Source organism: Phocoena sinus, chromosome 4 (genome assembly GCF_008692025.1).
Source record: "Phocoena sinus isolate mPhoSin1 chromosome 4, mPhoSin1.pri, whole genome shotgun sequence".
NCBI classification, from domain to species: domain Eukaryota; kingdom Metazoa; phylum Chordata; class Mammalia; order Artiodactyla; family Phocoenidae; genus Phocoena; species Phocoena sinus.
Window position 1 is genome coordinate 16,266,280 of NC_045766.1, and position 13,496 is coordinate 16,279,775.

General features: G+C 47.8%; 1 protein-coding gene across 1 annotated transcript in view; it reads left to right on the plus strand.

Annotated features, from left to right (window-relative positions):
* The window catches only part of EPHB1 (EPH receptor B1), a 428,630-nt gene that overhangs the window by 308,972 nt on the left and 106,162 nt on the right, over window positions 1–13,496 (plus strand). Inside the window, exon 5 of the mRNA XM_032630301.1 lies at window positions 3,009–3,344. Within this exon, the coding sequence (XP_032486192.1) occupies window positions 3,009–3,344 (336 nt within the window). The remainder of the gene's footprint in view (window positions 1–3,008; window positions 3,345–13,496) is intronic.

The following is a 13,496-nucleotide window of genomic DNA, read 5'->3' on the forward strand; positions in this document are numbered from 1 at the left end:
ATGGGGACCTGAAGGACTTGGAAAGGAGGGTGAACTTTTGAATAATTGGGGTTTGAGTAGAAAACAGTATGATCCCATGTACGTTTGGAACTTACACCCTGGCAGGAGAGAATGGATAGGAGAGATGGAAAGTGATGTTAGAGAATTGTTAGGAGTCTTTGCAATAGGGCAGGAAAATTGACGAGGCTCATCATTGTGAGGCAGTGGAGATATAGAGGAAGGGAAAGATCAGAGGAAAGGAGATAAGCTGACAGACTGTGTGTTGGGCTCCCACACGGGGTGACCACACAGGGAGCTGTCAGGAAGGTAAGGACTGAATTGTGTTCCCTGGATTTTTCAAGTAGGAGCCCCCCTGCCAAAAAAGGCAGGCATGGTGGTGGAGTGGGAGAGCAACCAGGCTGCAGCTGGCTGAGCAGGGAGAGAGCGAGGCCCAAAAGGGTGACTCCACTTTGGGAAAGCTTGGCTGGAGAGTAGATAGAGGACATGTAATATAGAGAAAGAAATGCCAGGTGACCATATTTTGGTTTTAAAATGGCAATGATTGGGCTTCCCTGGTGGCGCAGTGGTTGAGAGTCCACCTGCCGATGCAGGGGACGTGGGTTCGTGCCCCAGTCTGGGAAGATCCCACATGCCGCGGAGTGGCTGGGCTCGTGAGCCATGGCCGCTGGGCCTGTGCGTCCGGAGCCTGTGCTCCGCAACGGGAGAGGCCACAACAGTGAGAGGCCCGCGTACCACAAAAAAAAAAAAAAAAAAGTGGCAATGACTTATTCACATTTAAGGGGATAAGGTGGAATTAGGGGAGAGGGTGAAGTTGAAGTTCAAGGAACAGAGGAGGTAACTGAAGTGGGGAGGTCTCCAAAGGGTGGCAGGAGTGGGTGGTCACTCTCCCTGTCGGTACCTGTCTCTGCTCCTCCGCCCAAGGCTGCTTTCTGAGTGATAGCCTCAAGACATCATAAGGATGCAGCAAGATAACATGGTTAAAGGGTTTACCCCATGCCTGGCATAGAGCACGTGCTTGGTGAACGTAATTATTATGATCATGAGAAACAGTGGCCTGTGGCTGAAGCTAGGCTGTCTGCTGTAGCAATGAGACAGGCAGGGATGGCACTGACCACTGGGAGCTTGTGGTCTGAGTGTCATCAGTGCAAGCAAACAGACACGTCTAAGACAGGCACCGGCCGATATGGCCATTTAGTGACCAGTGCAGTGTGAGATGAGGCTGGCCACGACCTGTAGAAGCCCACCTAGCGTGGTCCCAACTGCCCGCCCAGTACTACTTGTGTGCTGATTCCCAAAGAGGCGGATGCTCAGCCCTGGGCGTATGGGTGGGGAATTCTTGGACACTATTTGCAAGACTTTAGTAAAAATGCTTCAGGAATCCTGCCCTGTCACAAGCATGCATGAAAGTCGTGCTTTAGCTCAGGCCTAATGGGCTTTATATAATACAGTACTGATTTTCTTTCATGTTTTAATACAATCCGATTTAATATTTGCTTTCTGCTCTAGCTGCTCGCTGTTGACTGATTCAACACAGAATCCTTCCCTGGTACCCCCCGACCTTGTTGTTATTCCCTCATTCTGTATGTTGGCATTTGATTCCTGTCTCCAGCATGAATTGCCCTACACGTCTTCGTTCAGCTGGCGACAGTCACGTGCGTGAATTCTGAAAGCATTACTATCCAGAGCGGTGGCTCCAACCGGCCCACCATTCGGGGGGGCGGGGGTGCTTCCAGAAGGGATCCATTTCCATCAGGTGGATACTGAAGATAAGCAGAGCTCAGCCTGGGAACCAGAGGCTGTGATCTGCTCTGTTCTTGGGCAGGAGATTCTCCAACTTAATCTCCAAATGCTCAGGACTGCGGCCGGCCATTAATTTGGCAGCATTTTTGCCCTCCTACTAGGGACCAGGCTTTCTAGAGTTTTGCAACAAGGCATTTCAGCCTTTGCCAGAGTGTGACCAGCAGCCATGGGCAGAACTTTCCAGAGGGAAGAGGCTGCCCTCCTTGAGTCCCTGTGAGCCAGGCTGATTTGTAGGAGAGGCAGTCTGTTCAAATGTCCTGTTGTCCGTTTATAGATTTGACTGCCAAATCTTGGAGTGTCATATCAGAGTAAGGCCAGCTCTTCCCTTAGTAGGAAAAGATAGTTTCACTAACAGGCAGCACAGGGCTATAGCTAAGAACGTGAGCTTTGGAATCAGACAGATGTGGTGTCCATGCCAATTTTAGTTCTCATAGACCAAATGATCTATAGCCAGTCCCCATTCTCAGCATTAGTTTCCCTTTCAATAAAATTGAATTAATTATTGTACCTTCCCAATAGCGTTCTTGGGGTGGGGGGGGCATGTTAAATGCATGCAAAGTAGCTAGCAGAGTGTCTGGGACAAACCACTGTGTTCTTCTAGTGTCATGGGGTCAAAAATGGTGGCTGCGTGAATTTCCTGACTTCATGCACCAAAACTTGTGCAATGTGAATATTCATCTCTCCAGGTCTTCTGGCAGCCCATCCTACAGAAAAACACTCCCAATGCCATGCACACACCACATAGATCCCAGATTGTATGAGATTTTAGGCAGGATGCCTGGATATGTTAGGTCTTATGAGGGGTCACTCCTATCCCTCAACCCTTGGGTTCTACACCAATGAAGAAAAGACAAGGAATCCAATAAGAGTCCAATATACATACATGTTATTGATACTAAAGTTGCCTGGAGGATGCAGCTTGGTCCTTCGAACAGAAGGGCTTGTACCCAAGTCCTCCATCCTCCTCTCCCTTGGCACACATGATTCAAAGAAGGAAAACCCCAGTGGGGATGACTAAAAGAGGAGTGGGAGACAGGTTGTCATCTCTGTCATTTTTTCTCAGAATGGATTGAGGCATGGAGATTTGGGGTTGAGGGAGGAGAAGGGATGTGTGTATGTGATGAAAGTAGGAACACACCAAAGACAAATGGAGAGATGCTGGGGAAACTTCTATCCAACCTCAATGTCCTTTTGTTGTCTCCCTATAGGTGTGCCATCAGGTCCCCGCAATGTCATATCCATCGTCAATGAGACATCCATCATTTTGGAGTGGCACCCTCCTCGGGAGACAGGTGGGCGGGATGATGTCACCTACAACATCATCTGTAAGAAGTGCCGGGCAGACCGCCGGAGCTGCTCCCGCTGCGATGACAACGTAGAGTTCGTGCCCAGGCAGCTGGGCCTGACTGAGTGCCGTGTCTCCATCAGCAGCCTGTGGGCCCACACCCCCTACACCTTTGACATCCAGGCCGTCAATGGGGTCTCCAGCAAAAGTCCCTTCCCCCCACAGCACGTCTCCGTCAACATCACCACAAACCAAGCTGGTAAGTCTGCAGGCATCTGTGCTCCTCTCTGTCTGTCTGCGGGGCTGGCTCTTTGCCACTTCTGTGCAGGAACAAAGCTTCGGCCACACATATCCTGTTAGTCTGCCCTCAGGCCTCCTCCCAGGAGTGAAAGTATTAGGCGATGGGCATTTGTGGCCATGGAGGAAAAGGCTATAGTGTTTCACCTCTGAGAATGAACTGGATTCTGAGGGGTTTTCTTGTGCCCAGTTCAAAAGCAAAGATGTACATCCAAGCCAGAGTACGACCCAGTGCTCTGCAACCAGCTGGGGCTCAACGAATGTCCTTGGAAGGGTGGATGGACAGATGGATGGATGGGTAGGTGGGTGGATAGGCAGAAACACTGCACGATCTTGAGAACACCAGTGCGGCTTTATTAGCCAGCCCAGCGAAAGAAACTTCCCAGAAATCATGTGATAGTCAGGGCTGCCTTCATAGATTATTTTTCAATTAAACCCATGTAATTCAGCAGTACGTTCTCCTTTACAACTTGGTCAGCTGAATGCTAAACTGTTATAGAGACTTCAGATAGTTGGCAGTAGATCACTCCTGATGGCTGGTACATCCCTGTGGCATGCATAGCTCAGAACACATTTTCTTCTTTCCTTGTTATTTCTGTATCTTTTGCTCTTCTGACCTCCTTTTATTACTTTTCACACCCCTTGCAGCAATCCGTTTCTTTTTATATCCATTTAACCAGTCCATTCATGCACTCACTCATTTATTTCTTTATTCACTCAATTATTGAGACAGTTATTCAGCATTTACTGTGTGCCAGGCTATGGATTAGACACTGTGAGGGATAAAATGATACTCGGACACCATCGTTCCTCCCGTGAAACTCAATCACTGAAGGATTTCCAGGACATAGACACAAAGTACAGAGCTAAGTATTGTGTGCTGTAAACATGCAGTAAATACCAAAGGAGCTAGAGAGAAATGAGCAGTCTCCCCCTTGAAGGGAAGGTGCAAGGCTGCAGAGGGGACATGAAGATCACGTCTACAGGCAACGATGGGGGTCGTGGGCAGTGGACCATGATCTTCCTTGGAATTATGGATTTTTCTCAATCAACAAATTCTAAAAGGACAGCTTCTTAGCAGAATAGCAGGACCCAACATTTCTTTTTGCTCCCTCTCCCTCCCCATAGCCCCCAATTCTTGACCTCTTCTATTCTTCTCCATCCTTTCCTACTCCTCCTCTCCCCATCCCGAGACTCATTCTACCTCTTTTAACACCAGGCATCTTTGATGGCAGATGATTCCTGGGTTTAAGCTGTCAGAACTGCGAAGAAAAAAAGGTGTCGTCGGAGAGCATGGCTATCCAGATGGCTGCGTTGTTGCTGTGAGCGTGTGTGTGTTCGTGTGTGCGTGTTTGTATGTATGCGTATGGTCACGTGTTTACATGCATACGTGTGTAGTGAGAAAATAAGAGTGGAAGTGTGGAAGCCTCCAGCTGGTGACCACAGCCCCAGTGCCATGGAGACAAAGGTTGTGACAGCCCGTCTTACTCACAGAGAAGAGAACGGTAATTTCTGCGTCGTGATGAGCACATAACATGAGCAGCTTTTGTTAGCAGTATTTCCCTTGGAGAGTTTAAGGCAGAAAACTGGCTGAAATATTTTAGTGTCCCAGCTTCTGGGAATAATAATCCTTCCAGTCTGTCATGTTACGCTGGGCTTGGCTGTCTTTTCCCTCTCTCTAAGCATGTGTGAACAAACCTGCCACTTATATTGGTTTGCTTTGATTTCTGCCCCTCCCTTCCCTTCCCCTGCTATTCCCGAACCTGCCCATCTGCTTGTCTTGCCATCTGTACCTTCTCAGGCTGCCGTGAAGCTGAGGGACCAGGGCTTCTACAAGGGACCCTGCGTTACCAATATTCAAAATATTTATTTCTGTCCTTACCCGTTGGCCCCTCCAGGAGCATTTCTCATGCCCTTTGTTCGCCCTCTCATGGGCCTTTTATTCTTAACCTTCCCTGATTTTGTAGTCCCAGCCCCATTGTCACTGTCCAATCTGTGATTTCTCTTTGGGAATTCTGGAATTTGGGTGTCAGAAAAGTTTACAATCAACAAGGTAAGGTTGCAAGTGCTTCTTGGTGGCATATGGTTATTATAAAATAAAGGTCAAGTTAACCAGTGGTTTCTCATCCATGGGCTGTGGGGCTCTGAGGAGCACGGTGCTGTTTGGTGAGTCCACATGTGAATGCAAGTTACTTTCCACAAACAGATATTTGTTTAAAAAGATGAGAAGTTTCAAAATAAACACTCGAGCCTGTACCTCTGCAAGAAGAGTTTAGAAACATGAATGGAAGCCCCAGATTTTATAAGGCATGAAAGAGAGACTAAATAACAGGCATCATAAAATCCCTAGTGACTCACTCAGATCCATTAAGAGACAAGGTGGATGAACCCCTGTATCACCAAGAAGTCATGATATGCCTGTCCCCTTTCCAGAGCAGCCCTGGGCTCTTCCACTCTGGGCAAGATCCAGGTCAGCCTTCCCCCTCGGACCTCCAGGTATGGTGCGACCCTTGTCAGTACCTGTGGCCACATTTGTCCTACTGTTTGGGTCATGAGTAGGTAGACGGCAGGTAAAGAAGTTGACCAAGAGCCGTCCTGGAATCAATCATTAAATCAACGGCTAAGCGTTTACTGCGTATCTATTCCCTGCCTGGAACAGCCCAGACTGAAATGGTGGGGGGAGTATTGAGTGGGTCCTGATTGAGTCATAGTTATTATTCACAGTTTGTGTCTCTTTTGAGTTGACAAACAATTTTGGAATATACAGACTCATTTGATCTTCATAATTACCCTGTGACTTGTGCATCTTTGTTCCCATTTTTCCTATAAGGAAGCAGAGACTTGAAGGGCTTGGGAAACCTGGGATTAGAGGGAGGGTCGGCAGGCCATCCATTCTGTTCCTCTCTTCTGTTTCCTGCCCTAAAAGGTGGGCAGTCCCTCTGGGCTCCCTATATCATAGCCTCCAAGCACAGAGGGGTTCTTCAGGGACAGTCAGTGCCATCCGGCTGAGTGGATGGTATCTCAGTGTGCAGGCTGATTACCCTTCCACAATCTTCTCTGTGACGCTGAGCCATGAAAGGCTTCCCCCTGCCTCTGGATGGAAATGGGAGATAGGCGTGTGTTTGTTGAGGGGTACAAGTTGTTCCAAGGTGAATTGGACCCTGACAATGGATATCAGGGTCACATGAGAGAAAGGTTTGGACAAGTTGTCTGCCAAGGGTTTTGGGCTTGATCTGAACGTGAGAATCTATTTTGGGAGGCTGCTCACTGCTCTGGGCTGGTTCCTCCTCTGTTTAGGAGCTATGGACAGCATCTGTGGCTGGGTGTGCCATTCTTACTGTCCAGTAGAGGCAGGATTGTCATGCTCTCCTCCCTTGGGGCTGCCCAGATGTGCCACATTGGTGCTGCATTGTGTTGCTCTCATGAGCCCTGCCCAGTGGAGGCAGGCAGCTCATCTTAGCTGATTTAGCTACCCGACAAAAAGAGTCATGGTTTGTATCAGTCTATCAGAGAAAGTCACCAGTAGGCTTCTCTTTCTTTTTTTTTTTAAACATCTTTATTGGAGTACAATTGCTTTACAACGGTGTGTTAGTTTCTGCTTTATAACAAAGTGAATCAGCTATACGTATACATATATTCCCATATCCCCTCCCTCTTGCATTTCCCTCCCACCCTCCCTATCCCAGCCCTCTAGGTGGTCACAAAGCCAGTAGGCTTCTCTTGACCCTAGGGTTTTGATCTAAGGAGATTTTGTAGTCATCTTTTGGCCCATTGGATACATAGTAGGTATAGTTCTTCCCTCGGAACCAGCATGACTGGGGGACACCACAGGGTCTATTGCATCCTGAGATCCAACAAGCCTTCATTTCCTTCTGTGATGACCCCAGTTAAGTATATAGTCAGACTACTCAAGGATCTTGTATCACTCGGAGAGTATCAGGATGGGATTCTCATGCAGCCCATAGGCTGAGGCAGAGGACTACCATTTTTGAGCACCTCCAGTGTGCCAAGCCCCTACCAAGTTCTTTAAAAAGATGATGTGGGTCATATGAAGAAACCGAGGTCAGAATGCTTTTGGAATTTGCTCAGCATCTCACAGCCAGCAAATGATGTTTCTGGGTTTCATAATCAGGTTTGTGGCCATTTTATCCTCAGACTGATCAAAAGTTGCATTATGGTGAGCTGTGTAGGTTGTAAGCTCCCTCTAAGCTATTGCCACGTAGCTGGGCCACTTTAGGTGTCAAAAAAATGTCCATCACCTTTGGTCAGGGTTGGTCATGAATTATGCAAGCTCAGATTTACGTGAGGTCTTTAGGGATGCAGCCTTGAGCTGAATACAGCTGCCTTGAGTTTAAAATAAGCCAGATCAGGTGGAACTCTCTCTGTTCCAGTGGCCAAGCGATCTGCAGAGAGGTTGTTATCACCAGTAACTTCTGCAATCACTCTCCGGCACCTGGCCCCAGGTTCAGACTGATGGCCGGATCATCTGGCTGTCAGAGAGAATTAAAGTGAATGACAAACTTTACTTCTCTTTTCTGCCAACTAGACTCTGAGTGTCAGAGTTGGGGAAGACAACCTCAGAGGAAATCTTGGAAAAAATACATAAGACAAATCAGACCAGCACATCTATAAAATCAACTTGTAGTGTGGTAAAATAAAGTCAGTAAATTCGGGAGCATCTGAGCCAGAGAGAACACACTCAAAGACCCATGAGGCCAGGCAGGTAATGGCAGGAGCGACACGGAGCCAGGAGTCACACAAGAGGGAGTGGTGGGGACTATATAGGGAGTTGAAGAGAAGAACAGGGGCAGCCCCTACTCAGCTCCAGCAAGTGGCGTCATACCCAGCGCTGCCAGATGTTATAAGCTGAAAATCCAGATTAAAAATGTTGACAACTAATTAGAAAATTTTAAAACACTTGAGAGGCAAACAAATCCAATTCTGGATTTGGCCTTTTGGCTGTGGCTTGCAGCCTCTGATTCAGAGGGCTAATCTGACTTAGCCAGGCTTGAATGGTGAGTGTGCTGTGTGGTACCATCTCATCCCCCCTTGGGGCAGTCACCTTCCCTGACTCCTGGGCTCATGGTGGCAGCCGTGCAGTGGGGAGGGGAGACGTGGGGTTGGCCCCTCTCTCTGCTCCTCACATGACTCATGCAAGTTCATTGAATTGCTGTGATCCCTCCTTTCTCCACAGTAAGATGGGAGGACTGGCACCTGCTTCCTAGTGCTGTGTGACAAGCAAATGAGACAGAGGAGAGAAAATCACTTTACAAACCGTGTGATGGACTGGGAGATGAGCATAATTTCTGAGAATATGTCCTGAGCCAGACAGCAATTTGCTGGGCTTTTTTTTTTTCCCCCCCTAGGCTGTTTCCTTCCAAGGCCCCTGGTCCCTTTGTTTGGGACTGATGTCATCTAGATCAGATAAATGACAGATATTGGTTTGGCCACTCTTCAAGGAAGGAGTAGGCACCAGAAAGGGGAGCAGTGAAATCTGTGTTCCAGGGGGTTAGTGAAGACGGCAGAGAAGGAACAGAACCTGTATACCCGACATAGGCTCAACCTGCCGCTCAGAGGAGCCTGACTGTCTTTCCTCATCATGTGTTTGGAGAGGCAGCACTTTTCCCTTCCCCCTAGGATGCATCAGCAGCATTTATATTTGACATTTATATTGCGCACAGCTCATGTATGGCCTGTGGTGCCGACTGCATGTGAAACACTAACATGTACACTGTACCCACAACACAGACACAAGCCGTTACTTAATTTTATTTAGAAAATACTACACTACTCTGTCAGTCATCACAAGCCCCTATAGTTTGTCCATTTTTAAGGCATTTTCAAAGTTCCTAGACAATTAAACTCACTCAGAGATGCTACTTTTCCCACACATGAATTACCCAGCCCACCAATTCCTCTGAACACATCACCTAATTTGCATTATTCCTTGGTTAAGTATAGTATTTGCATGCATAAAGAATAATCTTTGAATATGAAAAGGAATTTTATGATATTGCAATATATTGAGCTCTTTGGAGGGAAGATATTATGTAAATCTCAAAATTAAATATTAAAACAATATTACACTGCTGCCTGTAAAAATTTAGAGTGTTAAGATCCATATGCTGAATCTAGTCCATTTTTAAGGGCTGGTTTCACTGGAAATTAGCAGGTGAAATTTGTTCCAGAGCAGAGAAAAAGATTGAGTCAGAACATCAAAAAGATGGGAATGATTTTAAGGAAAACTTTCATTGAAGTTAATAAGAAAAAGTTAAAAAAAAAACTTAAGTCAATGACAATTTCACTGTTCTTAATTCAATTTCATAGTTCATTTTATTGCTTTCTTCTCATTGTTAATCTCCAAAAGGCTGTTTTTATTGTTTCTTAAGTCCTGGCATTGAGGAGGAACTTCCAAGTGGCCTCAGAAAGGTCCTGCCATCTGCAAACAGGGATTGTTGTCTCTTGAGTGGAGCAGGTCACCACATAGCATTGCCCCTGACCAAAGTCATGGCCTTCCACTCCCAGCAGCCTTGGGTTCTCCACTAGGTGGTGAGCTCTGCAGAGAATCAGACTTTCCACCCTTCCCCACTGTCATGAGGGAGGGACCCACAGCACTAGGCATAGAACCTTGATAAATATTTGCCAGGCTCCTTTAATCCCTACACATGAGCTTTGTTATATAAATGTTTGGCTGATGTGTAGTGATCAGAATATATCCTGGTGGTCCACGGGTGGGCAGGTGCTCCCTCCAGGTCAGCCAGGGGACCAGGTATCTTCCTCTCCTTTGGCTCTTAGAAGGAAAACTTAAGGGGATGACCTTAGGATGTTACCAGAAGCCCTGATGTACTCAGAGGAAAACAGTGAGATTCAAAGGGGGATTTGTTTAAGCGCATTAACTTTGGAAATGCATTCATTCATTCACCACAATCTTTGTGACTGCATTCCACATGCTGACTCCTTGGCTTCTGCTTCTAGGGGCTCCCATTCACTTACTCAACAAATATTTATTGAGGTCTTCTGTGTGTCATTCACGGCTCCAGGCCTGAGGAACACAGGAGCAAACAGCACAGACAAGAGTCTATGCCTTGGGGAGCTCCCTTTCTGATGCCCAGCACTCATTGAGACTGGGCTCGGATGCCTAGAAAGTCACCAAGGGGGATCTCAGCCGGTCTATGGGTACCACAGCCCACTGAGGTGCCAGCTCTCACTTTGCAAAAGTCAGGATGTGATCACATGCCATTGCTAGAAAGCATTTCAATCCGAGGAGGTTGTTGCTATACAGTGACAGTACAGGGTGGGATATTTTATTACTTACTATCTGACCAGTTTGAACTTCTTGTGGACAGATTTCACATGCTGGGCCACGCGGTGGTTGGGCGTAGGAAAGCTCCCTGTTCCAGGTCCTGAGCAGTGCCTAAGATGCTGCTAAAAGCTGGAGAACAACTGTGTGGCTCTGAGGATGACTAGAGGGCCCCACGGGCCCCAGGGACCTATTTGCTCATTTTACAACCTCTTGGGCACTCTAAATACACGGCTTGTTCAGTGAAAATGGGACTGCCAGGCAGTGAGATGTAGTAAGTTCCTTCCCCTGTTCAAAGTCCAAATGAGATTGTTATCACCCTCATTACAGAGGGAGCCTCTAGTTGGATTACGAGATAGTTTCTGTTCGCCTTGTGGCCAAGGCACAGGGGGCAGGAGGGAGGAGGAGACTGGTGATGAGTCTGTCCTCGCTCCTCTGGCAAATGTCAGTTCCAGGAGAGCGTGCCCTCTATCCACCTGAGTGGCTACTGTTCCCCAGTGTCTAGCTAGGTGCTATTATTCCTCTAATAACAGCATTTGAGAAATGTTCATTGAATGATTTAATAAATTATCAAATAAATGTATGAATGGATGCCTTGATCCTTCTTAAACTCATCTCAGACATCAGCAAATGGTGTGGCTTGAGCTTTCTCTGTGATCTTTCCTTCCTCCGGCATCTCTGTGCGGGCACTGTGATTGCAGTTAAGACCCCACGTTCTCCCAGATGTTGGTGAGACCTGGACTTCCCGGGTGCACTGTCCTCCCAAAACACAGCCCTGCGGGAGACACTCTGCTATGCCCAGGCTGGGCTGCCCCCTCCCGCAGAGGCAGGGCCCCAGCTGCTCCAGCAGGCACCAGTGGGGGTGTCGGGTTGGCAATTCCGACGCTGATGTCCATCCACCTGCACGCCAGCTCTGTGCCTATCATTTTCACAGCACCATCCATGTTAAACAGGCAGGAGCACCAGGGGTTTTTGAATGCAGCAATTAACAAAACAGTAATCAAGCTAAGTGTTTAATTTCAGAAAATTAACATCTTCTCTGAGCGGATGTGAAAGATGGGGAAAAAAGGCACATTAAATGTTCTGGGTAAATAAAGGCAAAGCCGGACTACAAATATTTTCCAGTGCAAGAGGGACTTTTTGCCAACCCTCCAGGCCCTGGGATCAGTTTCCTTCTGAGAGCCGAGCCACAGCACAACCTCAGCTATAGAAATGAGCCCTGGAAATTTGAAGTGTATGTGTCTCTCTTTTGCTTCCTTTCTTTTTCTTTTCTTTTCTTTTCTTTCCTTTTCTTTTCTTCCTTTCCTTCCTTCCTTCCTTCCTTCCTTCCTTCCTTCCTTCCTTCCTTCCTTCCTTCCTTCCTTCCTTCCTTTCTTCCTTCCTTTCTTTCTTTCTTTCTTTCTTTCTGGACAGAACAAATGCTTTATGTATCCAGAAGACCTCAGGGGAAGAAGCATGTCTCTGTGAGCCCGTCTGCCCCATAGAAACCCCTGATGTGTTTCTTGTCCTTCTCTGAGCGGTACTAGTTATAAGGATGGCGCATGAGTTCTTGAATGTGTAGGAGTTCTTTGTGTGCATGGGCCATATGTCTCCTGATAGACTGAGGGCTCCCGAGGGAAAACACCAGGTCTCACTGCTCCAGTAACTCTTGCACCTCAGTGCGGTGTCCTATGTGTCCCAGGAAGTCCTGTTAGGCCTGACATAATGCTCACAGTCTGGTGGCACCTCATAACCCAGTGGTCTGGCATTGGTTCACAGGAACGGGTTTGCATGTGTGTAAGGAAGCTTGTGAGGAGGTGTGTATGTGGAGGGCTGGTTGGAAACAGGGCCTCCTGGTGTCTGTTGTCTCATCTGATGCCCTAGAAGGAGTGAGGACGAGGGCAAGGAAGGAGGCTTTGCAGGAGGGTCGCCGAGGTTTGAGGCCCAAATAGGCAGCCCCAAGGCTCCTGAGGAGGAGCTGCAGCTCAGTGGGGAGGTGGGCTTGGGAGGCTGAGTGGGTGCTACCTCAGGGAGCACAGGGGAACCGTGTCCCCACTGGCCCACAACTCCCCAGGGAGGGCCCTGGAAGTCTGGCTCAGGGAGCAGGTTTCCCAGGGGGCTCTTGCAGGCAGCCGACATGGAAAACAAAGAAACCAAAGCAGGAGAATAAGCGGATGGTTTGCAGATACGTGGGAGATGTGCCGCGGGCTCCCAGACGTGCACAGGGACCGTGGGTTCGGTTTTGCGCATGCGCAATTCGAGGAGACTTTGAGTACCCGAGTCGCGATATTATTCATGCAGTTGGACGTTCAGGCATCTATTTTCTCTGTAGGTGGGTGGTAAGCTTGGTTGCTGAGAGTGAAAGAGGAGACACTGGGGTTGAAGGGTTAAGGAGAATGAAAAGAGTTAGGCAGCCCACTCCAGAGAATGGGAGATGGAATTGACCAGAGAAATTCAGCATTTCCAGAAAGTGTTTTGAAGGCTTATTTGAAGTTGGTGATCTTTTATTTACAAAGCTGCCCATTTGTCCTGTTTTGTGGCTTTCTCAGCAGTGCCTGGCTGCTCAGAGCAGACCCTACAGGAAGAGGATGGTGAGTCTCTCGCGGGTTGAGTTTTGCTGCTTGTATCCTATGGAAAGATAAAGGCAACTCACGCCTGAGGCTTAGAGGAGTATCGTCAATTACACTATTGCAAAATGGAACCCAAGCTGGATGATGCAGGATATGAATTGGGAGAGGGCTATGTAGAGACAAAGGTCGAGAGAGCCAGATGAGGCTGCAGCGGCTGGGGGGAGTTATCAGAGGTTGCCCCAGGCAGGATGCTTTCATTCAAGAA